Source organism: Purpureocillium lilacinum (genome assembly GCF_023168085.1).
Source record: "Purpureocillium lilacinum CBS 284.36 DNA, scaffold_5, whole genome shotgun sequence".
Lineage (NCBI taxonomy): Eukaryota > Fungi > Ascomycota > Sordariomycetes > Hypocreales > Ophiocordycipitaceae > Purpureocillium > Purpureocillium lilacinum.
In genome coordinates, this window is record NW_027072115.1 from 159179 (window position 1) to 180557 (window position 21379).

At 60.4% G+C, this 21379-nt stretch overlaps 9 protein-coding genes across 9 annotated transcripts; 6 read left to right on the forward strand and 3 right to left on the reverse strand.

Annotated features, from left to right (window-relative positions):
* Positions 1–1160: 1160 nt before the first annotated feature.
* Positions 1161–2387, forward strand: PLICBS_006627 (uncharacterized protein; the record flags this gene model as incomplete). The annotated part of the gene is made up of 1 exon (XM_018327609.1): positions 1161–2387. The coding sequence occupies one exon, from the start codon at positions 1161–1163 to the stop codon at positions 2385–2387; it is 1227 nt and encodes a 408-aa protein (XP_018173792.1).
* A 770-nt stretch (positions 2388–3157) lies between these two features.
* PLICBS_006628 (uncharacterized protein) lies at positions 3158–3703 on the forward strand (the record flags this gene model as incomplete). The annotated part of the gene is made up of 2 exons (XM_018327610.1): positions 3158–3475; positions 3575–3703. 2 exons carry the CDS (start codon positions 3158–3160, stop codon positions 3701–3703), a joined length of 447 nt encoding a protein of 148 aa, XP_018173793.1.
* Positions 3704–4956: 1253 nt separating this feature from the next.
* PLICBS_006629 (uncharacterized protein) lies at positions 4957–5851 on the forward strand (the record flags this gene model as incomplete). The annotated part of the gene is made up of 2 exons (XM_018327611.2): positions 4957–5035; positions 5250–5851. 2 exons carry the CDS (start codon positions 4957–4959, stop codon positions 5849–5851), a joined length of 681 nt encoding a protein of 226 aa, XP_018173794.2.
* Positions 5852–7430: 1579 nt separating this feature from the next.
* Positions 7431–8327, reverse strand: PLICBS_006630 (uncharacterized protein; the record flags this gene model as incomplete). Its single annotated transcript, XM_018327612.2, has 1 exon — positions 7431–8327. The coding sequence occupies one exon, from the start codon at positions 8325–8327 to the stop codon at positions 7431–7433; it is 897 nt and encodes a 298-aa protein (XP_018173795.2).
* A 1413-nt stretch (positions 8328–9740) lies between these two features.
* On the reverse strand, positions 9741–10985 carry PLICBS_006631 (uncharacterized protein; the record flags this gene model as incomplete). Its single annotated transcript, XM_018327613.2, has 5 exons — positions 9741–9835; positions 9888–10065; positions 10115–10233; positions 10285–10600; positions 10653–10985. 5 exons carry the CDS (start codon positions 10983–10985, stop codon positions 9741–9743), a joined length of 1041 nt encoding a protein of 346 aa, XP_018173796.2.
* A 536-nt stretch (positions 10986–11521) lies between these two features.
* Positions 11522–11886, reverse strand: PLICBS_006632 (uncharacterized protein; the record flags this gene model as incomplete). The annotated part of the gene is made up of 2 exons (XM_018327614.2): positions 11522–11728; positions 11812–11886. The coding sequence occupies 2 exons, from the start codon at positions 11884–11886 to the stop codon at positions 11522–11524; spliced, it is 282 nt and encodes a 93-aa protein (XP_018173797.2).
* Positions 11887–12626: 740 nt separating this feature from the next.
* Positions 12627–13308, forward strand: PLICBS_006633 (signal peptidase complex catalytic subunit; the record flags this gene model as incomplete). Its single annotated transcript, XM_018327615.2, has 3 exons — positions 12627–12707; positions 12793–13007; positions 13086–13308. The coding sequence occupies 3 exons, from the start codon at positions 12627–12629 to the stop codon at positions 13306–13308; spliced, it is 519 nt and encodes a 172-aa protein (XP_018173798.1).
* Positions 13309–14908: 1600 nt separating this feature from the next.
* On the forward strand, positions 14909–16095 carry PLICBS_006634 (uncharacterized protein; the record flags this gene model as incomplete). Its single annotated transcript, XM_018327616.2, has 2 exons — positions 14909–15397; positions 15466–16095. The coding sequence occupies 2 exons, from the start codon at positions 14909–14911 to the stop codon at positions 16093–16095; spliced, it is 1119 nt and encodes a 372-aa protein (XP_018173799.2).
* A 458-nt stretch (positions 16096–16553) lies between these two features.
* Positions 16554–19902, forward strand: PLICBS_006635 (uncharacterized protein; the record flags this gene model as incomplete). Its single annotated transcript, XM_065601011.1, has 5 exons — positions 16554–16598; positions 16695–16712; positions 16823–17026; positions 17248–17713; positions 18929–19902. The coding sequence occupies 5 exons, from the start codon at positions 16554–16556 to the stop codon at positions 19900–19902; spliced, it is 1707 nt and encodes a 568-aa protein (XP_065457083.1).
* Between the last annotated feature and the right edge of the window lie 1477 nt (positions 19903–21379).

Genomic DNA, 21379 nt, shown 5'->3' on the forward strand with positions numbered 1-21379 from the left:
TGCTAACCTCCACCACTCGTCCAACGGGAATGGGCAAATGCTACACACCACCAGCTGTTTCACTTGGGCCTGAGCCATACATGTGTGCTGCTGTCTGCTGCTCCATTGGATTGGTGAAGGCCGAGCCAGGGGCAGGTGGAAGCAATAGTCACGCAGCCACAACTTAATTCATGCAGCCAGAAAGCCATATCTCCGACCGCACATGCACCGAATCAACCCCAACCCAGCTTCGTGCAGTCGAAGCGAGGGCGTCGCCAATGCTCGGCAACGGCGCGGGGTTCTGGTCATGTGAAAGGAGGCTGGGGCGCGAATTGGCCAGCTTCATGTCTCAAAGTGCTTCGGTGGGTGAGCCAGTGTGCAAGCCAGCGCAGGAACAAGACGCATTCACACGTGGGTGCTTACGGCAAGGCTCCCAGTGGCGCTTGGGTCATACTGCTCACCCTGCCAAGTGACGGAGACCGCTCTGGGCGGAAGAAGGCATCAGGGGATGGGCAACGCCATTTGCTTTCATTGGCCTCTCATTGTCTACTGTAGAGACCGTGATTGCTGAGGTGGCCAGTAATTGCGATACGTCCACCGCGACAGCCCAATGCAAGAGTCAAGGGCTCCGTACGAAGACGCGGCCGTCTCCGGAGTCAATCGCCATTCCATTTGACCACCCGCTGTCACTTCCCAGCCTCGGCCGCGCGGATTTAGGATATAAGACGACGCGAATTGTCGGGAGGCCACGGATCTATTGACTGGAGAGCCGGGATCCGGGAGATCGGGATCCTCCCGGCCAGGATCCTCCCGCCTGGCAATCGGCAGTCCCGCAGCCGACCGCCGACAGGGAAGCCCCGGTTCGGGCCCCAGGTGGGTCTGGCTCGGGCATTTGGTGGAATCAATGCCGGCGCTTCGGCACTCCGAACAGACTTTGGGTCATCTCAGCTCGGCTCTCGCTGGGTCCTGCACCGCGAGGCAGGCGGCGACGATGAGCTGATCAAGACTCACATGAGGCCGAGGAGCAAGCCTACGAGACTGCTCGCCCCACGGTACACTTCTGGTCTTGCGTGCCATACTATCTGCTGTCTTATAAAGACTACGCGGACAGCCAACAAGGTGCAAAGCTTGGATGTCCAGTGTTCCTGCGTCATCCATCAACGCTACAGTCTCGGTCAGCCATGGCGCTGCTATTACGACACTTCTTCCCCAAGAACCCATCCTTTGGGTACGAGGCCCTGCGAGCCGCCGGGTATGCCAACTGCGGCGGCGCAGACATTGCCGAAGTCATTGCCATTTGCTCTCGCATCAAGTCCGGCGACGAGGACGGCTGGCTTCGCGAATGGAGGCAAGCCGCCGATCGTGCCGTCGCCAATGCCAAAACGAGCCTAACCAAGGGTAACGTCCCCGGGGCCAGGGATGCCTTTCTGCGTGCCTCGAACTACTACCGGACGGCCGAGTTCTACCGACGGGAGGACCCTTTCGACGACGACCTGTCCAAGGAGCTCGCAGGCCTCAGCACCCAGGCGTTTTACTCTGCGGCGGAGCTCATGGCGCATGCGACGGAGAGGGTCAGCATACCTTACGAGAGGACCACACTGGCGGGCACACTGATGCGCCCAGATAAGAGCGACAAGCCAAGGCCAACAATCATCGTCAACGGCGGCTTCGATTCGACGCGAGAGGAACTTGGCTACGCAGTCGCAGCAGCGGCCCTCGATCTGGGCTTCAACGTGCTCACCTTTGACGGGCCGGGACAGGGCGAAACGCTGCGCGAGCAGCGACTATACTTCAGAGCGGACTGGGAAAAGGTCATCACACCGGTTGTAGACTTCACCGTATCCCAACCATGGTCGGACAACAACAAGCTCGTCATCCTGGGCGTTAGTATGGGCGGCTACCTGGTAGCACGCGCCGCCGCATTCGAGCACCGCGCCGCCGCGATCATCGTCAACGACGGCGTGTACGACTTTGGCAGCGCCTTCCGCAACGAGACGCCCGCCATCGGGAAGCTCCTCATCCGGCACGGCTGGGACGGCACCATGAACACGCTCATCCGACTGTACATGCGCTGGGACACGGGGTTCAAATGGGGCGTCCTGAACGGCAAGTGGGTGTTTGGCGTGGGCTCCGAGGTCGACGTGCTGCGCGCCGTCGAGGGCTACACGCTGGAGGGGCTGGTGGACCGGATCAAGACGCCGATGCTGGTGCTTGACGCGCCGGACGACCACTTCTTGAAGGGGCAGCCGAAGGAGCTGTTTGACCGGTTGTCGTGCGAAAAGGAGTTTGTGGGATTGACGAGGGAGGAGGGGGCGAGTGCGCACTGCCATATGGGATCCGGGTCGCGGTTGAACCAGGTCATGTTTGACTACTTGCTGCCGCGCTTGGGCTTGTCGAAGTCTTTGTAGTTGGCGAGGCTCTCAACAGAATCTCACGGACGTGCATCAACTACGTTGGGTACGATTCACATTCACATGCACAGAGCATTGCATGAGTGCATGTCGGAACTGACTGATCCAACACACACCGACGCGAGTGACTCCAAAATCGCTTAAACTCGCGAATTTCCTCGTATCATGGCAGACAGCCGCCAGCTTAAGGTCTCCCTTGTGCTTCGCTTGACGCAGCGTGCCTTTTTGCCTCTGTGCTTGGCACACTCCTACGTCGCTGGCTGGCATTGTGGACACGACGTAATTGCTGGGAGGGTTGCGACTGACGCGAGGTATCGCAACCATAATTAGCTATATTGACAGCGATCTGACAGACGTACTTAAATACCATTGCGTGATGAGGGCGGTGCGGCATGCAGCTTCGGGTACATCGGGAGCAACTCTCCCAGTGTTCATCGAGCAAAGGCCAACACAAATCGTCGTCATGCTCAACGAACATGAGGGCTGTACCAAGCGAAAAACTCATTGCGGCATTTGCAAAAAAAAAAAAAAAAACCCATTCTGAGAGTTTCAGGTGCAGAAATTTTCGGCCAGTATCTGCATTTACGTTTACGTTGGTCATGGCGGCGGGTGGCCTTGCCGCAGACTGCTTGTCTCGGGTCTAGCATCTCACCCGTACCCTCTGCGAATCCGACTATAAAAGCAAGCAGGCAACAATATCTCCCGGACCAATCCCCCTGCAAGAGCTCTACTCAAGTAATGGCTGTTCTCATCTCACAAGGATAGCCATGCACCTTATTTGGCTCCTGGCCCTTGCCGGCAGTTCGCTCGGCCGTACGGCCCTCGCTCCCCGGTCCGGCTCCGGCTCGTCCACCCCTCTCAAGCTGCCGGGCGACCGCGTCATGATCGCCATCAACATCATCTGCTCGCCCGTCGACGCCGACGGCTGCGCGATCCCGTATCCGCCGAACGAGTTCTGCATGCCCCCGCACACCTCCTGCAAGCAGGATTATACGTACGTGTTCAACGCGGACGTCCCGCAGGACAAGGCGGACGAGTGTCGCCGTCTCTGCGGCTGCTCGCCAATCTCGAACGTCATGCGCTATGTATGTGCTTCCTCTCTGATTACCGTCGCACTCGCTGCGTTTAATGGGCCGGCCGCGCGGGTATGTGACTGGACATGTTGAGCTGATGACTGCTGCCAGCCGTCGCTGGACCGTGATAGTGCCCCGAACCCGAACAGGAGACCACCGAGGAGGCCGGCGCTGGGGCGGTGGAAGACGGGGGACGGCGACGACGGGAAGAGCTCGCTCGCCAGCGCGAACGGCGCGTAGAGCAACGCGACGCGAATGACTAGACGGCGTTGAAACAGCGTTTTCCCGCCGGAGGCGCAATCTGTTCGAGCGCCCGACGTGTCATGGCTGGTCAGCAGCGCATGGTCTACTGCAGATGGCCCGGGGTACGATGGGATGGGAAGTGAAGGGAAAGCCTGATGAAAAAGCGGTGATGAAGACGCGCGTGGACCTACATGTATGCGCCTTGCAATAGAGGGTAATTACGCATATTACCTGCACCAATGAGGCCAGATCATGATTCTCGCTCCGTTCAGTTCGCCGGTCCAGGTCCATGACCGCCGCTGCCCTGCTGGGACAACCTCACTATTCTAGAAGCGCCAGCCCTCCACGACGGCAGCTCTAGATCCTAGATGGACACTCTCTGCCGAGCCTTTTCCCCACATGAACTACCGCGGCATTACAAATAAACACAGGCCATGACTCTTCCGGCGTGACGAACCCACAGTCGCATGCTTTTTTACTCTCTCTTTCTCTCCCTTCTCTCTTCGTTGACGGAGCGGCACGACTTACACGGCGGGCCGCCTCCGCGTCCCAATCCGGCAGTTCCGCCCCGCCCCGCCCCCGGCTGACGGGGCCTTCTGGCGGCGAGACTCCCCGATGCCTTCAGAGAGTCGTTGGAGCCGAGCCCGCAGCGGTGCGTGAGTCCATTAGTAAAAGAAAAGGCCTAAACTCTCCTGCCCAAAGGGGGAATGCTCTCGATGGAGTAATTCGCCGCCGCCGCCGGTCCGACGAGAATGCGCCGCCTCACATCGGACGCAGGTGACCACCGGATGTTCAGGAACGGAGGCCCGTTGAGCCGGTGTGGGGGGGGGGGGGGGGGGGGGGGGGGGGGGAGGGTGCCCGCGGTTGGCGGCGGCGCCTGATCCGCTGATGAGAGAGACGGGAGGCTTGACTCGCCAGGGACCGGGCAGCTTACACTGCACAGGGCCTCATTGCAGCACCGCAGCGAGTGTGTCTGTCTTCCAATCAGTGGGTGGGGACATCCATCCCCCTCCAGCTCTTCTCCAGTTCTCCAGCGAAGCTTCCATGGAACGGCGCCCGACCGGCCGGCCCACCGAAAGTGACATCAGCTCTCCCCTCCCATGCCTCCGTCCTTCACATGTGTGTGTGCCCGCCCGCTGGAATAAAAACCCCACGAACGTCCATCCTCATCCTCATCCTCATCCCATCGCGCGTCAAACCAGCGATTACCCCAAGTAAAAGCACATCATCACCACTGCAGGCCAGCCACGATGAAGACGCCCTTTAGCATCGCCGCGAACCCGGACACGGACGTGTGGAAGAAGCCGCCCACGCACGACGTCTTTAACGGTGCGTACCTGTTCTCCCAACCATCTGCCCCTCCCCCGCGTCGTCACCATCACCGTCACTACCATCACCACCACCCTCGCTCTCACTCTCACCACCACCCTCACCCTCACTCTCACCGCGCCCTCGTCCTGGTTCCTCACCCTCTCATCCTCAACCCCCTCAAGCACCACGCAGCAAACGTCCTCTGACACTAACCCGCCACACAAACATCTAGCCCCCTACCTCACCCACTCCCGCCAGCCCACCACCGCCTTCCGCTCCGCCTCCCTCACCTTCACCTCCCCCTACGCCACGCAGTTCGACCAGGCCGGCCTCCTGCTCGTCTTCCACCCGCCCTCGTCCCACCTCCCCTTCCCCGCCAACAACATCAAGTCCCCGACCGACGTCCCCGCCCACCGCAAGTGGATCAAGGCCGGCGTCGAGTTCTTTGACGGCGCGCCCCGCCTCAGCACCGTGTGCTGCGACAACTGGGCCGACTGGAGCGTCGCCTCGCTGCCGACCACCACCACCACCACCACCACCACTCCCTCCTCGGCGGACGCCGACCAGGCGCTCGCCGAAATCGTCGCCGGCACGCGCCCCGTCACAATCACCATTGCAAAGGAAACGAGCAGCAACGGCAGCTGCCTGTGGGTGCACTACGTCGATCCCGCGACGGGTGCCAAGACGCCCATGCGCGAGATCAACTGGCCGTATGGCGAGCCCGCGGGCCCCGGGTGGGAGCTCGAGGTGGCGGCCGCGGTGGCGCGCCCGGCCAAGTCGACGACGGACAAGCTCGAGGCGACGTTTACCGAGTTTGACGTCAAGTGGGCGTAGACCACCCAAAGAATCCACATGAGATCTGCGCATGGCACAAAGGCCTTGTGACAAGATGGGCGCTTGTTGGAGGAGGGCAGATGCTAGCTACGAAAGAGAGGTGTCTACGAGGTGGACGCGGATCCACGGCCATGTATGGGAAGACATCAACGTCACAAGAGAGAGGAGCGTGCGTGAGGTGACCGGCTCTCATTACCTCGCTCTGACGCAGTCACGCCAGGGCAGGTCGTCTCGCGACCTAGTTAAATACAAGACAAACGCACACGCACGGAGAGTACCGTAGACGGCCCAACGCACACCCACGCTCACACGGAACACGCGCCATCAAGACGCCGTCCGGCTCACATGTCCTCGGCATGCCTGAACCCCCCGTCCCTCCCCTTGCGCATGCGCCGCCATGATATTTTTCTCCATTTTTTTTTTCTTTCCTTTCCCAGAGGAGTGTTTGTTCGTTCGTTCGTTCCTCTGGCGCACACCATCCGCGGCATGTAGTAAGCCCCATGCAGGTTCTCTCCTTCTCCGTCGTCTTCCCCCTTGCGACAAAGGAGAGTGAATACAAAACACGTCGAGTCGTAGTGGCGGGCAGCAGAGTAGAGTGTCAAGACAAACACAACTGTGCGCGCAAAAACAAACCAAAAGCAAATCGGAGAGGCCAGCGCGAGAGTGACGACCGGCGAGGAGCACCCCCCACGCAAACCCGTGCAAGAAGAGCCTTCCACTCCGGGCGCCGCTGTCCTCCCCATGCCAGGATGGAGGCTTCCCCTCCCCCTTTTTCTTGCCACTCCAGCTGCAGGCAAACGGTCTATAACACCAAACGAAGCGCCAGCCCGAGAGCGCTGCAAATCGTAACAAAATAGAAGAAAGGGGATTCGTCCCATCCACATGTCCTGTCCTGAAATATCATGGGCCCTTGCTTCCAATCTGGGGCCCAAGCAAGACGCGGCGGGCAGATGCTGTAAAAACGCATAATGAGCCTCCGCTTCACGTCATTCCTCCTCCAAATCTGACACTAATCATGAGCTTCGTCAAAAGTGCAAGCAAATGCAATACATGACTCGATCCCAGACGACAAAAAACGCCAGAGTGGAAAGAGAAAAACGTCCAAGACGCCGCCGTGTATGGGTATCGAGTAGAGATGTGCGAACAAGAAAAAGGCGGCGCGAAGAATCAACACGAGACCCGCCGGAAAGGCAAAATCAAGCACAATAAATGTTCGAGCGGAGGACCGCGGCGCGCATTCCAAACGGCGGGATCATTAACCCTCTCTGCCCGTGTACTCACCAAACCTCGGCCGGCCACCTCGCGAGAAGCGAAAGAAAGGAGCAGGTCAAGGCAACAAACTCCCCGGTGGAATGCGTCAATCTGATGAGGGAGCGTCAAAGCAAACAATCCAACGCCGTCCGGTACTCCGTAGTCCCCATGGCATCGCTTTTACATGAATGAGCCGTCTGTTTTTTTTTTTTTCGGGGGTTTTTTCTCTCGGTGTGAACCTTGCCATCCGACAAGAGCTTGTCCCTCCACATCGACACACAGCGGCGTCCAGGTCCTGAGTGCGATTTTCCAAAGGCGCAAGCGCCTCTCAGACCGTCTTGGGCGTGCGCGCGTTGCTCACGTCAATGACGTCGTCGAGGTGGTTGCACATAGCGACAAACAGGTCGAAGAAGAGCTTGCTGCCGCCGGCCTCCATCTCAGCCTGCATGGTGCCGCTGCGCTTGAACGTCTTGCGGCAGCGGATGATGAGGGCGAGGTAGTGAGCCCGAAGGCGGCTGTCCGAGTCGGGCGTGTGAGCGTAGGCGTACTGGGCGGACCGCAGGATGGTGCCGACGTCGATGCCGGCCTGCAGCCCCTGCTTGCGCAGGGCCAGGCGCTTGAGCTCCTCGAGGCCGTAGCGGTTCGCGGCGCAGTAGATGACTGTGTCGCGGAGCACCTCGGCCCCGGCGCTGAAGAGGTAGACGGTCGCCTCGGGGGCGCGGCCACCGTGGTCGTGTTGGTGATGGTTGAGGTTGGGGGATGCCTGGGGCGTCGTCCGCGAGGCGCGGTCCTCGAGGTCCCAAGAGTTGCGCTGCCTGTTGTGAAGCAGGCGCGGGTAGTAGTCGCCCTTGTAGAGGTACTCGAGTACGGCGGAGAAGACCTCGGGCTCCTCGTCGGGTAGGGAGATCCTCCTGCTACTCTGCGCGTCGGGGAAGTGGCCGCCGCGGCAGGCCGCCTCGAAGAAGGGCGACTGGCGAAGCACGTCCTCGTGCGCTGCAAAGAGCCGGCCCTCGCGGCCCACAGTGATGGTCACGATGGGCGAGGGCGTCGCCGAGGACGACGGCGCCTTGCGGGAGGAGGCGTAGACGTCCTGCTCGGTGAGCGATCTCTGCAGTCTCGACAGCTTCGTGGGATCCCGAGCTGCTGCCGCCTGCTTCTTTAGCCTCGCAGTCTTGTCGACGCGGCTGCTGCTCTGGTCCTGCGACCGGAACGAGCGCTTGAACATGGTGACTGCGGGAACTTGTGGTCTCGTAAAGAACGACGGTTGGTTCGGGACGGGGTTGGGCGCGCGAGACAGGGAAACGACGGCTGTGAGCTGTCGCGATGTCGAGCGAGCCGGCGGGTTGAACGAGGGAGCGACGAAACGAGAGAGAGGAGGGCGGAGGATGATTCAAAAGAGTGTGTGTGACGCACAGGGGATTGACTGGGCCCGTGGAGAGATTTATACCCTCTTGCGATGAGCAAGACTGTACAAACCTCGAGAGACTTTGCGACCCGTTTGGCTGTGTGTGGGGGAGAAAGGGAAGAAGCGAGACGGACGAGGTTTGGGGCGAGACTTGACTTTATCAGGCGCCAGCGAGGTACCCCGACGCGGGGTTGTCTGCCTTGGGGTACCTGGCCGCCTCACCATGCCGCACCGCGGGAGTCGATTGGACGTTGGAGTTGATCAACAACAGCAGTCCGTCCGTCAACGCCCGTTGCACCACCACCACCAGCCGCACCCGCCATCGCCCGTATCATCGGCGCCACCCTCGACCTCATCGCCGAGCAACAAACAAAGCAACAGCTCGTCAACATGGCTCCCCGCCCATCTCCCCTGCCAATGCCTCGCATGCCCGCCCGCCCTCGACGCCCAAGGCATCGTCGAGTCGAGCCCACGTGAGGAGGCATCGATGCGTCCCATCCACACGTCGTTCCTCGGCCCCTGAATCAACCCGCCGTGCCCAACGAGGCCGCCAGCGCAGCACTACACGCCCCCGGATTGTCACTCCCAACTGTCCGTCGTCCGCCTCGATCCGCCCGCCCCAGGGCAAGGCACCAACGACCCGCGTCACCTGTGCTCGGCCCAGCGCTGCTACCCCAATCGGCGCGGGCCACCAAGGGCTGCGGCTGCCCTGAATGCCACGACACGCTCGCCCTGCTGATTGGGCAGGCGGTTGATAGACTCGCAGTTGACTGCCAGCCCGGCCAAGAGACCCAGGCGGGAACAAGCGAGGTGGGTGGGTGGGCGCTGAGCTCGCTGTGGTGGATGCGTGCCGCCGCGTGTGGAGTGTGGAGCGGTGGGCACTGGTCTGGTCTGGAGACAGTGGACAGTGAACAGTGGACACTCTGCAAAACCTCCGGCCTGCATGACATCTCCAACCGCCATGAAACTCAACATCCACCGCCCCGGACACTGCCAAGCACTGGCACAATCGCGGCCCAACAATACCAAAATCCCGGCTTCATAGGAGTTGCATTAATGTAGAGTACGAGATAAAGTCTTGCGGCGTGCGTTTCTAGGGCCCATTCCAAACCTCCCGGCGCGCCTCATTCTGTGGCCCTCATCCGCCCAACCTCCGTCCCCCATCCCACCAGTCACAAGGTTTCCGTCGCTTGGGCAAGGCGGTGGGACCCAGGCAGGTAAGCCAGCTGGCGCTCAAGAGTGAAGCGCCCCGTTGGAGCCCTCGGCGCCCTGGATCGACTTGGTCAGGCCCTCCCGGATGTAAATGAAGCCCTGCATCAAGATGTACACTGGCCCCGTGTCAGCTGACTACCCGCCACGGCACCAGGAGAGGTTGCTTACGGATCTGCGACAAGAAAACGAAGCCGACGCAGTATGTAGTCACGGCCTCCTTGGATCCAACCTCTTCCTCGTCGAGCCAGAAGAAGGGAAACTCGCCCGTCAGAGCCTTGCCGATTGCGGCCCAACCCAGGTAGAGGCCACACATGGCCATGAGGCCAACAAAGTGAGATCCAAGGGCCTGGACACGTCAGTCAACGAGCACTCCCAAGGGGGCATGTGATGCGTACAAATGGTCGCTTGATGCTGTTGAAGAAGAGAATCTCGATCGCCATGATGCACGGGTTGATGGCGTGCAGGGTGATGAGGACAAAGGCCTTGAACCACCCCTCGCCGAAGAGATCGCTGACTGTCCAGGCGTCAGTTCAGAGTAGATGGACGACGGGTGGAGTCCTCCTACAGGGTTGTTCTGGCATCTGCGCCGTCACCAAGGCACTGACATCCTTCCCGGGAGCCGCGAGCACATCCAGCCCACTAACCGCGGCCGCGACCATGGCGTCTTCGCCGCCCGCCTCGTGGGCGCGGGTGATGAACCAGTAGATGACCGAGTTCATGAAGGAAAAGACGGTGGCCGTCGAGTAGAACAGCGTAAAGTAGAATTGCTTGCGGAGACTTCCCATGTTGTGAGGCAGAGACATGACCTTGATGATCACGGACTCGACTCCGCCCCGAACCGCATGGCGGTCGGGATGGTACAAGTGGGTAAAAGTCCAAGCCTGTCACTCATCAGCACCAAGTCCACCACGGCCACCGCACAAGATGACGTACCCAGGTGATGAGGTGGTAGACAAAGACCAGAGCGTGGCAAACCATGGTGAAGCTGAACAGGTGCTTGAACTTGGTCGTCTCAGAGACCTCGACGTTGATCTTGTAGTGGCCGATCATGGCAGATGTGGCAACGAGGTATGCCAGCGTCAGGGCTCGAAGAATCACGAGGTGATTTTGAGCAATGAACTTCCATGGCGAGTGGCAGGCTCGGAGGAACACGGGCTGCAGACAGATCAGCGACGGTTCAAGAACGGACACATGTGAGGGGCGTCTTGCGTGGTCCTGGATGGCACCGGGAAGGCCGCCGGACGAGAGGAGGGGAGTCGACGACATATCGCGGCGGCCTGCACGGCTAAGCGAGTGGCCCATTCAAGAAGGGTGCGAAGACGCGAGGGAGAATCAATGCCGATAGCGATGGTTGAAGCGAGAAGCCAATACGAGCCAGCCGCTGAAGTGAGGGAGCAAGGCGAGCTTGGGCGCGGAGACGAGGATGGAAGAGAGAGAAGAAGAGACGAGGTTTGTATTGCGGCAGAGAAGACATGGCTGTTGTGGTGCGAGAGGCGCATAGTGAGAAGGTGCGTGAGGAGAGGCGGGAGTCGAGGAAAGAGTGGGAGATGGGTCAAGGTAACTGGAGGTAGGAGGCAGCGCTGCTGTCTCTGCCGGTTTGTACCTGCCTCCATCATGAAGTATCCGCCGGCGACGCACAGGGCAGCGAGTGCGAGCGCCAAAGCCAGTCTTCTTGCGATGGGGTCGTTTTGTTGCGTTGCGAAACAGTATTCAATGAATTCGATCCCATTTGCGCCTTCAAATCAGTCGTGTCGTATCGTACAGAAGCCGACCCATGCAGTCACGTACAAGCTCGACCGCATCTACTCGTCATGCCTCTTGCTGGCGGCGCCCTCCTTCTGCATGCCCTCGCACCCCGTCCACTTGCCGGCGATCTCCTCGGCCTTTCCGTAGCCCTGGTGCGGGTCGCGCTTCTCTCCTGCCTTTTGCATGGCGGCGATGCCCGCGGCCTTGTCCTGCTCGCCCGACGCCTTCCACGGCTGCGAGCCGGTGAGGCCCCCGATGGTGGCCTGCCAAGGAAGCATCCCAATGTCAGCGGGCATTTCTTACCCGGATGCTGCAGGTGGGAGGAGGCGAGGGAAGCCAAACTCACCTCGGCGGCGCCCTTGGCGTACTGGACGTGCCCGCCGACGAGGCTGGGCTGCTGGGACTGGTTGCCTTCGGGCATGATGTCGAGACGTAGGGTAGGTGGGTAGACGGTGGTTGGAGTTGAGGAAGCGGATTTGACGTCTCTCGAACACTGATGCAATGGAGGGGATGGTCGTGTGTGGATTGCAAAGACGCCGAGATGGTTGCAGAGTCCAGCACTGGCTCTATTTAAGCGTTGCACTCCATCTCAAGCAGCCAGAGCGATGACATCGGCCGCGTGCTTGCAGCTTCAATGGTCCATGACATCACCGCGACGAGTGCGGCACGCTGAGCAGTGAGGCAGCCGCAGCAGCATCGGTTGGTGGCGCTCTGGCGGCTCCAGCTGATGCAACACCCGCTGAACCCCACTGGAGCTCACCTCAGTGCCGTCCAGTCGGGCTGGTGGGGCATCGAGGTCCCTTCCTCCATTCCTCAAGCGCTGGTGGGTGGTGGACCTAGGCTGAGGCCACCTGGACAGGTCCCATCATCCCTGGGCTGGGGCGGCCAGCGAGCTCTCCCATTGGCCCGTGCGCCTTGCCAGATGTCCAGATCTCCAAACGCCAGAAAGACAGCTTGCTTGCCAGCGTCAAGATCCCGCGATACCTCAACGTAACCCTCCGAACACGCCCAATTGTCCCTCCCCGTCGCCGCAGCAGCACCAACACCGCGCTGCCCGTCCCGACCGACCGACCGCCCCATCGCTCCGTCTCGGCGCCTCTTCCCATTTCCTCCACCCGGCGGCGCTCGAGTCCCACGCCGCAGTAGCACCAGCCGGCAGCCATGTTGTCGGCCCTACAGAACCCGCGGCAGGCCGCCGCGCAGCTCCTCAACTTTGCCCTCATCCTGTCCACGGCATTCATGGTGCGCCGCACTCCCCCCCGTCAAGACTCGCCCTCCCACGTCCTTGCGAACAGCGCGCTAATGCCCCTCTCCTCCCTCAACGCAGATGTGGAAAGGCCTCTCCGTCGCGACCGACTCGCCCTCGCCCATTGTCGTCGTCCTGTCCGGGTCTATGGAGCCCGCCTTCCAGCGCGGCGACCTGCTGCTCCTCTGGAACCGCAACATCTGGGAGGAGACTGCCGTCGGCGAGGTGGTGGTCTACAACGTCAAGGACAAGGACATTCCGATTGTGCACCGCGTGGTGCGCAAGTTTGGCACGGGGTATGTCTTCCCTTGTCTCGCGCCTCGGGCGACCGGCCGACGGAATACTCAACCGATCGACTGACTGACTCTGCGCAGGGACAAGGCCAAGCTGCTCACCAAGGGCGACAACAACGTGGCCGACGACACAGACCTGTACGCACGCGGGCAGGACTACCTCGAGCGCAAGGACATCATCGGGAGCGTATACGGCTACGTGCCGTTCGTGGGGTACGTGACGATTATGCTGTCGGAGCACCCGTGGCTCAAGACGGTGATGCTGGGCATCATGGGCCTGCTGGTGGTGCTGCAGCGGGAGTAGAGAGGCGGGCTGCGAGCGGGCAAGAGTCGTGTTTTACGAGCGGGTGGTTGCGTACTCGGTACCGGGCGTCGACATGGACATGGCCGGGGCCTCGATAGACAGGCAGAGAGCGAGCGTGCAGACAATCAAGACGGCGTTTGATACCGTTGGCGGGACCCTTGCTGTCTGTGTCCGGGTGTGTCTTTGGATGACACTGGACAGTTATTGTGACAGCGGCTGCGAGACCTCGTGCACCAATGGGTGGCGTTGACATGCGATGGGCATCACCATGAGGGTTTGTCAGTTGTAGTAGTTGGCCGGTGCTTGCTTGCGCAGACCGTTTATTAGCAGCACCAATCTCCCGGATCCATGCCCATCTCAGCCCTGCCCCGCGAGTCGCGACACCAGCAACGGCAGCGTGACACGCCCGCAGCGCAGCCAACCGCCACATTCATTCGCAGACGGGCCATCCCGGATCCCTTCCGGGTGGCGGTGCGGCATTCGTACGAATTACTACCTCGAGCGTTGCGGGAGGGCAGATGCCGCCGCGTCGGACCCCACGTTGCGTCCGTCCCGCGGCACCACCGCGCAACCGGGTGCGGGATGGATGGATGGATTGATGTTGCGTGTTGCTTCAACAACTTCTGTTGGAGGTGGGCAGGGCGCACAGCCGGGCACAAGCGGACGATTGCGGCTCTGCCGACAGCCAGACCAGAGACAGACGGCGGGAAAAAATGGACTGGGCCGCACCAGGCCAGGCCAGGCTTGGCGAGCACGACGGACTGGTGGGATGGATCAACAAGCGTTCCATCGTTGCTCAGGCCCCGGCGCGCCCAGAGGGTCTGCAGCAGCTCCAGGCCAGTAGGGCTGTGCCGCGCCCCTGGGAGGGCCCGCTGGAGGCGAGAGTCCACCAATTGCAGCGGCTCGGCTAGGCTGCGCCCCCCCGTCCATAATTAGCCACTGGCCCCAGGGGCAGCAGGGCAGGCACTGACTCGGGCCTGGGGGAGCGTTAGCCGCTGGCGAGGCCCGTCGAGAACCGCTGGACTCTGCGCGGGTTCTCACCTAACGCTGGCGCAGAGGCGCGGGCCCCTGCCCGATTGAGAAGTCGCCGACGGGACTGGAACACGACCACCACCACCCGGCACCACCAGGCCCTGCTGTCGTGACGGGACTCCATTGCAGGGCCTGCCTGGCCTGGCCTGGCAGTCCATCGTCTGATGAGGCGTCGAGTCACGCCAAGCTGCCTCTGCTGCCTGCTTATTTTTTCCTTCTCTCCTTTCGCCTCCCTCCCCCCTCCTTGCATCTCGTTCGTCATCCCACTGGCTATTTGATCCCCTTTGCTGCCCAACGCGGGCGCACGACTCTCGTTTCTTTTACCGTTTTGCTTCTCGCATTATTACCGTCACTCGTTTTTTCCCGTCGTCTAGTATTGCCGGCCGTTTCGATTAGGACTCCTCTCAGCAACACTGCCGCCGCCGAGACACTGAACTGGGACGCCCACACCGCCTGAGACAGCGACCGACCGAACTGCAGAGCCGCATCGTTGCGAGGAGAGAGACGGACAAGACAGACACACAGACGAACGAAGGACCGCCGGCTGTTGCAAGCCCGAACCGCCGCCATGGCGCCCGAGACGTCGACGCAGACCGACACCCGAGGCGAGGCCGTGTCGCCCGTCACGAGCACGGCGACGTCTGCACCGCCGTTGCCACACCACGAGCAGCACCAGCACCAGCACCAGCAGCCGCCCGTCCAGGAGCACTTTGCCCCCGCGATGCCGTCCACGGCGCAGCACGTCGACCACCGCGGCAGTGCCGCCATCCCCCAGCAGCCACACCAGCCGTACGTGCTGTACCCGGCGTCGTATGGCGAGCACTACGTGCCCTACGAGCAGAGCCGGCAGGCGGACATGCTGCGCCAGGGGCACGCCCAGGGAGCCCAGGTCGTGGCCCCGCGCATCATCGTCCCCGAGACCAAGTCGTGGCGCATGACCAAGGATGTCCTGCACGTCCTCGCCATGGTTATGAGCATCGCTGGCATCGGCATTGGTATCTCATTAGCCAGCAACAGCTACTCTGGCCTGATGGGCACCCTCGTTAGCGTCCCGATTGTACGTTTCTTACCCAACGGTGCTGCATGTTCACTCGTCAGGCCTGTTGCTAACAGTCGGTTGCGTAGTTTGGCGTTGCCCTTATTTGGAGTCTTGCCGAGATGATTACCCGCGCGACGACCCATTGGGGCCCCGGAATACACCCCGGCGCGCACGTGGGCATGTGTCTCATCTTGTGGATCGCGGCCGTCATTGCTGGCGGCTGCTGCGCAACGGTCGTGGCAATTGCCGATGACGACTGCGAAAGCACGTACCGCTCCTCTCGGTACTACGACGACAACTGCTTCTACGGCCGAACGCGCGGGCGGTTCCTCGGGCTCGCGATCCTGCTCATTGGGCTCTTCGTGGCCGAGTTCATCCTCTTCGTCGGCGGCTGCATCGACACGAACAAGCGCAACAAGGCTCGCTCCAACGCCCCCGTCATGATTGTCGCCCAGCCCGGCATGTACCCGCACGCCATGATGCAGCAGCAGCCGCAGCAGCAACAGCCTCAGCAGCCCATGACCCAGCAGTACTTTGCGCCCCAGCACGCATACCAACCGCAGCAGTTCAACGCCATGCCGCCTCATGCGCCGGCGCCGGCACACGCCCGTGCCATGCCCGAGGGCTCGGAACGCACGAGGGAGAAGCAGCCCGAGGGGACGCAGCCGGCCATTACGGAGTTTTACTCGCCGGCCGGGCCTGGCCACGCGGTGTAAGCCGGGTTGATTTATTTCTGGATATTTTTCACGACGAGCATCAGGACATTTGGTGGATATTATTTTGGGTGGCAGCAGCTATGGCGACAGCATGGATGAGACACCGCGTCGCTGATAGATCACGTACGCATATAATGTATACCCAGGCAGACGAGACACCTACTTGCATATAATTCAACGGCTATGAATGACGTTTAGTCTCCACGGAAACTCAAAATGGCGTTGGTGTGCTTGTTGTAGAATCGTCGGAAGCGCTGTGGGGCCGTGGAGCATGACGAAGCGTTGCTCGCAAACTCGCTCTGCGCCCGCTACTGACCGCGCGACTTTAAACCCACACGACTGTCATCTCCGCCGCCATCACAAACATGGAGCTGTCGACATTGTCGCGGCTCGCGATGCTGCATTGACCTATACGATATTTTCTGAGTGCGGTTCGAGAGTAGGAGTTGAGTGAAGCCATGGACGTTCCCGTCGCGGCTAACACGCTCGGCATCCTGGGCGCTGTGCGTTTGCCTTGCCCTGGTTACCCTCATCCTCACCCTCAAGGGTCACCCGTGGGTGCTGAGTATCAATCATGCTGACAAGCCTCGCCTGCGCAGGTCTGCTGGTCCATCCAGGTCCGTTTCCCTCACCTTGCTTTCTCACCTCACCGTATCTGGCACTTTAATTCAGCTATGAAGAAATGAAAAGAGGGCTGGTTTGACTGACGGGACGGACGGGGGAGCAGCTGATCCCGCAAATCGTCGTCAACGCGCGGCGGCACCACGCGACGGGCCTGCAGCCGAGCATGATGATGCTGTGGGCCTGGGCGGGCGTGCCGCTCGGCGTGTATAACATCTCGGAGGGCTTCAACGTCGCGCTGCGGGTGCAGCCGCAGATCTTGACGGCGTTGAGCTTGGTGACGTGGGTGCAGTGCCGGCACTACCAGCGGGTGCGTTTTACCCTCTTCCTCGTCTCTTCTCCCCCCTCCCCTTTGTCTCCCGTCCTCTTACTACGAGGGCACTCGTCCAGCTCTGAGACTGTGTTGAGAAACACTCGGAGCGAGGAAAGAAGCGCGGGAGGCGGGGGTGATGTATGCTTAAATGAGAAGAACAGCAGAAAGAAGAAGAACGAGAAAGGAAGAAGCGGCTGACTGACCCTCATCCGCACCAGAAATGGACCGTCAAAAAGTCCCTCCTCGCCGCCGCGCCCATCGCCCTCGCCATGGCCGGCACGCAAGCCGGCCTGATCCTCGCGCTGCGCGCCCTCCGGCCCATGGGCGTGCGCTGGCCGGCCACGCTCATGGCGGTGCTCTCGGCGGCGCTCCTCGCGGCGGGCGTGCTGCGGCACTACTGGGACATTTACACGCACCGCACCGTGCGCGGCGTGTCGTTCCTCTTCGTGGGCATCGACGCCGCCGGCGACGTGTTTAGCCTCGCGAGCGTCTTCTTCCAGGGCCCGCCGCCCGTGGACGTGCTGGGCGTGGTGATTTACGCCACGGAGCTGCTGCTCTGGATGGGCGTGCTGGGCGCGGGGGGGTGGTATAACTTGAGGCCGTGGGTGAGGAGGAAGGGGTGGTTGAAGGGTGGGCGTGCTGACCAAGAGGGAGTGTCTGCGGAGGAGGAGGAGGAGGAGGAGGGTGAGCGGGTAGACGGGGGTGTGACGACGAGGAGAAGGGGGGAGGCGGAGGGCGGAGGCATCGCATTGCATGACCTGCCGTCGTCGACGTCGGTGTTTAGGACGGCGTCTGCGGAAGCGGACGTGAGGCAGAGACACGCCGCCTCGAGCTGACAGGCTAATCACAAACAACAACGGGACGAAGCCAAATCAGTCGCAGGTGTCGAGAGAGCAAACCTCGTCCCGATTTCCCACGGGCCCGTTTCATCTAGACTGCCATGAGCGGATGAACAACCCCACCGCATGGAGGCGCTCAGCTGCGGTGATGCCTGCCAAGTCCCTCCACCACGGACGGGAAGCTGACCTGCGACATGCCCCAGTCTTGAGTAGAAGTAGTACTGCTACTGATGACATCGGATGTTCATGCGTAATGCGTAGTTGCGCTTGGCGGGTCGGCGCGCCGCGGCAGGACATGGAGAAGCTCCCAGATCGTGACTCAGGATGAACCCTGAAGGCAGCTTACAACCATTTCACGTGGCTCCGAATCGAACGTACTCCATATGGTGATCCAAATGGCGCAGGCCGCCGCGCATGGTAGTTCAATCGCCCTTGATGGGACCGCGCGACGACTGAATCCAACGCGGCTTAGATCCTCCAGCGCGGTGCGGCCTTTGCGCCGCGGTGGAGGATGTCTGCAAGGTACATAATATATTGCATACCATTTCACAACCGGCGCGTCCTCTTCCACGTCAGTGGGCCACCTCGGCTACTCTGATCCCCAAATGGCATGAATGTTGTCGTATTGTCTAAATGATGGCGTATATGCACATTCATCACTGTCCAGGAACATGGTTTCAGGGACTCGGCTCAAGGTTCAAGCTCCAGCGCTTGTCTGTTGGTGGAACTCGCGGAGAGTATACCTTGTAGTCGAAAAGCTGTGTTACATGGCTGCTTAAGTACGAGACTACGACTGCCGTGACATGTCCAAGCGTAGCCGTGTCCACAAGTCTTTCATTTCTACACTTGGGATCAAGTCATCGTACAGAGTCACTCATTTAGCTCACTGTTACCGCCTCGTCCTCGCGAGATTGAACAAGCTCTTGAGTCCAGAGCATCGTGACGATGCGATTCCTCCGTGTTCTCGCCGCGCTGGCATCCCTGGCAGTCGCCAGTCCATCACGCGGTACTCCCGCACCACACCCTCGACCATGTCATGGCCTCACTGACACCCGCCCAGTGCCTCTCGACCAGTCCCTGTCAACCGGTCCGGCCACTCACCATGCCCGTGGCGTAGTCCACCCGACATGCAACCGCACTCTCATCGAGCAAGCAACCCACGGCTGCGCACAACTCGCCCGCACCGCTGCCAAACAAGCCGCCAGCGGACCAACCGACCTGCTACGCCTCTTCTTCAAGAGCGCCGACGCAGCCACCCGCGCCAACATCTCGCGCACCTACGACGCCATCGCCGATGAATGCGCCGCGGGCGGCACCGGCGCCGTGTCCCTAAGCTGCGACAGTAGGCACTACTGCGGGCCGCACACGGCCGAGTTCACGCGCGCCAACTCGACCATCAATCTGTGTCCCAATTACTTCATGGTCATGCGTGGCGAGAAGGTGAGCGACTGCGAGTGGCTGGGATACGAGGGGTTCATGATCCACGAGATGTCGCATGCTGTGGCGGACACGGAGGATATTGGGTATACGTATGGGCTGCGGGGGATTGCTGGGCTTTCGAGGCAGGAGAATGTGCGCCATGCGGACACGTTTGCGCATTTTGCGAATGCAATTGCGCATAAGTGTGCGATTGACGTTTTGAAGGCCAAGGGACTCGTGCACGCTGGCGGAGAAAATGCCGAGGGCGATGGCAGGCCGGCGAAGGACGGCGTGGCAACGGGACAGGAGACCAGGCCAACGGAGGCAGTTCCGGAAGAGGCCCCTGAAGGCGGCACGCCGGAAGCAACTCCAGCAGTGGTCCCAGATGGAGCTCCGGAAGGAACTCCAGAGTCAACTGGAAAGGTGACACCGAGTGAGGCTCAAGAGGCATCTCCGCAGGAGACTCCGGAGGGACACCCAGAGGCGACTTCGGTTGTCGCCGCGGGGGGAACATCGGACGAACCGCCAGATGAACGGCCGGCGGAGACATCGACACGTTCCGGGGGACGGCAGATGTGCAAACCCGGGCGCAGGTCGGTGAGAAAACACTCGTAGATCGCTCAACTCGCAGCTGAGCAGCCAGCCTAATGAGTCGGTGGTCCACCGTCACCGACGAGCATCTGTGGCTGATGTTGCCTGCACGAGAACCAACCTATCGGAGAGATGATGCAACACCAACCTAGTTGCTACGTTTGACAAGCTACTTGGTACTCGTGTCCGAGTTTCACACATGAGTGCAATGAGAAATGGTGAGAGTGAGTGGGGAGTTCGTGCGGCCAACCTACACTAGTTCAACGGTCGCACTGACACCCTCGGATGCACGGCGCAATCTTATCAGATCCTGCCATTTCCTCCCTCATCATCCAATCAGATGGATTAGTGTTCCATCACGGGGTTCTGCCACTTGAATCCTCTTCAAGCATCTCGTCACATCCCATGAGGCGAGCAGTCGACATCTACTGCTCATCTGATGGCCGCCTCGCCTCAAGGCTTGCCGGCCGGCATCCGAAAATATAAACCCCAGAAGCCAGTCTACAATCGTTAGCCCAGAATCGCACGCATACTGATAGAATTTTAAAGGCCGCCGTACATAGCAGTAGAAATATCATGGCCAGGACGGTAATCTAGCGCGGTATGGCCTTTGCCCCGAGGTAGACGATATCTATAGTCATCTTCTACAACGTTTACGGTCGGGCGTCCTCTCTTATATTACTAGGCTACCTCTACAATTCTACCTCTTATACTGCCTAAAAGTTACCGTATTGTCTAGATGAACTAGTATATGCATATCTATCGCTATTTAGGGACGTTATTTCTTTTTGCTACTGCTGAAGGTTTAAGATGCAGACCTTTATGTTGTCTGATGGAGGCACTCGGTAATGGTATGGAGAACTACTATTCTTGGCATAAGACTATTGAGGCTCTTCAAGATTAAAGACTCAAAGCAGGTGTTTAAACCGGTGCTAATTCCGCATGAGCGTCGCTCCGATCATGTTGATGCCGTGCTGGCAGGCCAAAAGCCAAAGGGATGGCCCGTTCCGAGTCAAAAGACGACGGCTCTATCTTTCACCTATGTCCACACCCACCGAATCCCGCGGCATCCCTGGCGCTTTATCACTCTGTGCACAGAAGTGCGCCGTGACAAAGCCTGGCAGCAGCAGGTTTGATGCAATGTACTTGCTTCGCAGATCACGTGTGTTGGGACAACCGGAGGGCTGATCAATGTGCAAGCCTCTAAGGCGCCCTACTTCGAGTACGCCCAGAATCAGAAGGCGGGGAGCCACGGGTTGTGTCGAACCCAGATGCGCTGGCTGAAGCCCCCTGGCATTTTTGCACGCTAGTGCTTCTAGAGCAGCCCAGCTGTGATATATCGGTGCATGACCAGTCACTGTGGTGAGGCTCTGCAACACAACATGGCGCCAGCGACACAAATTACCCGTGACTCGGGCGGGCTAAGTGCATGACATAGAATGAAGCGTTCAGCCCTGCATTTCTAGTGGTATTCAGCTGAATGCCAGGGCGGTTGAACTCG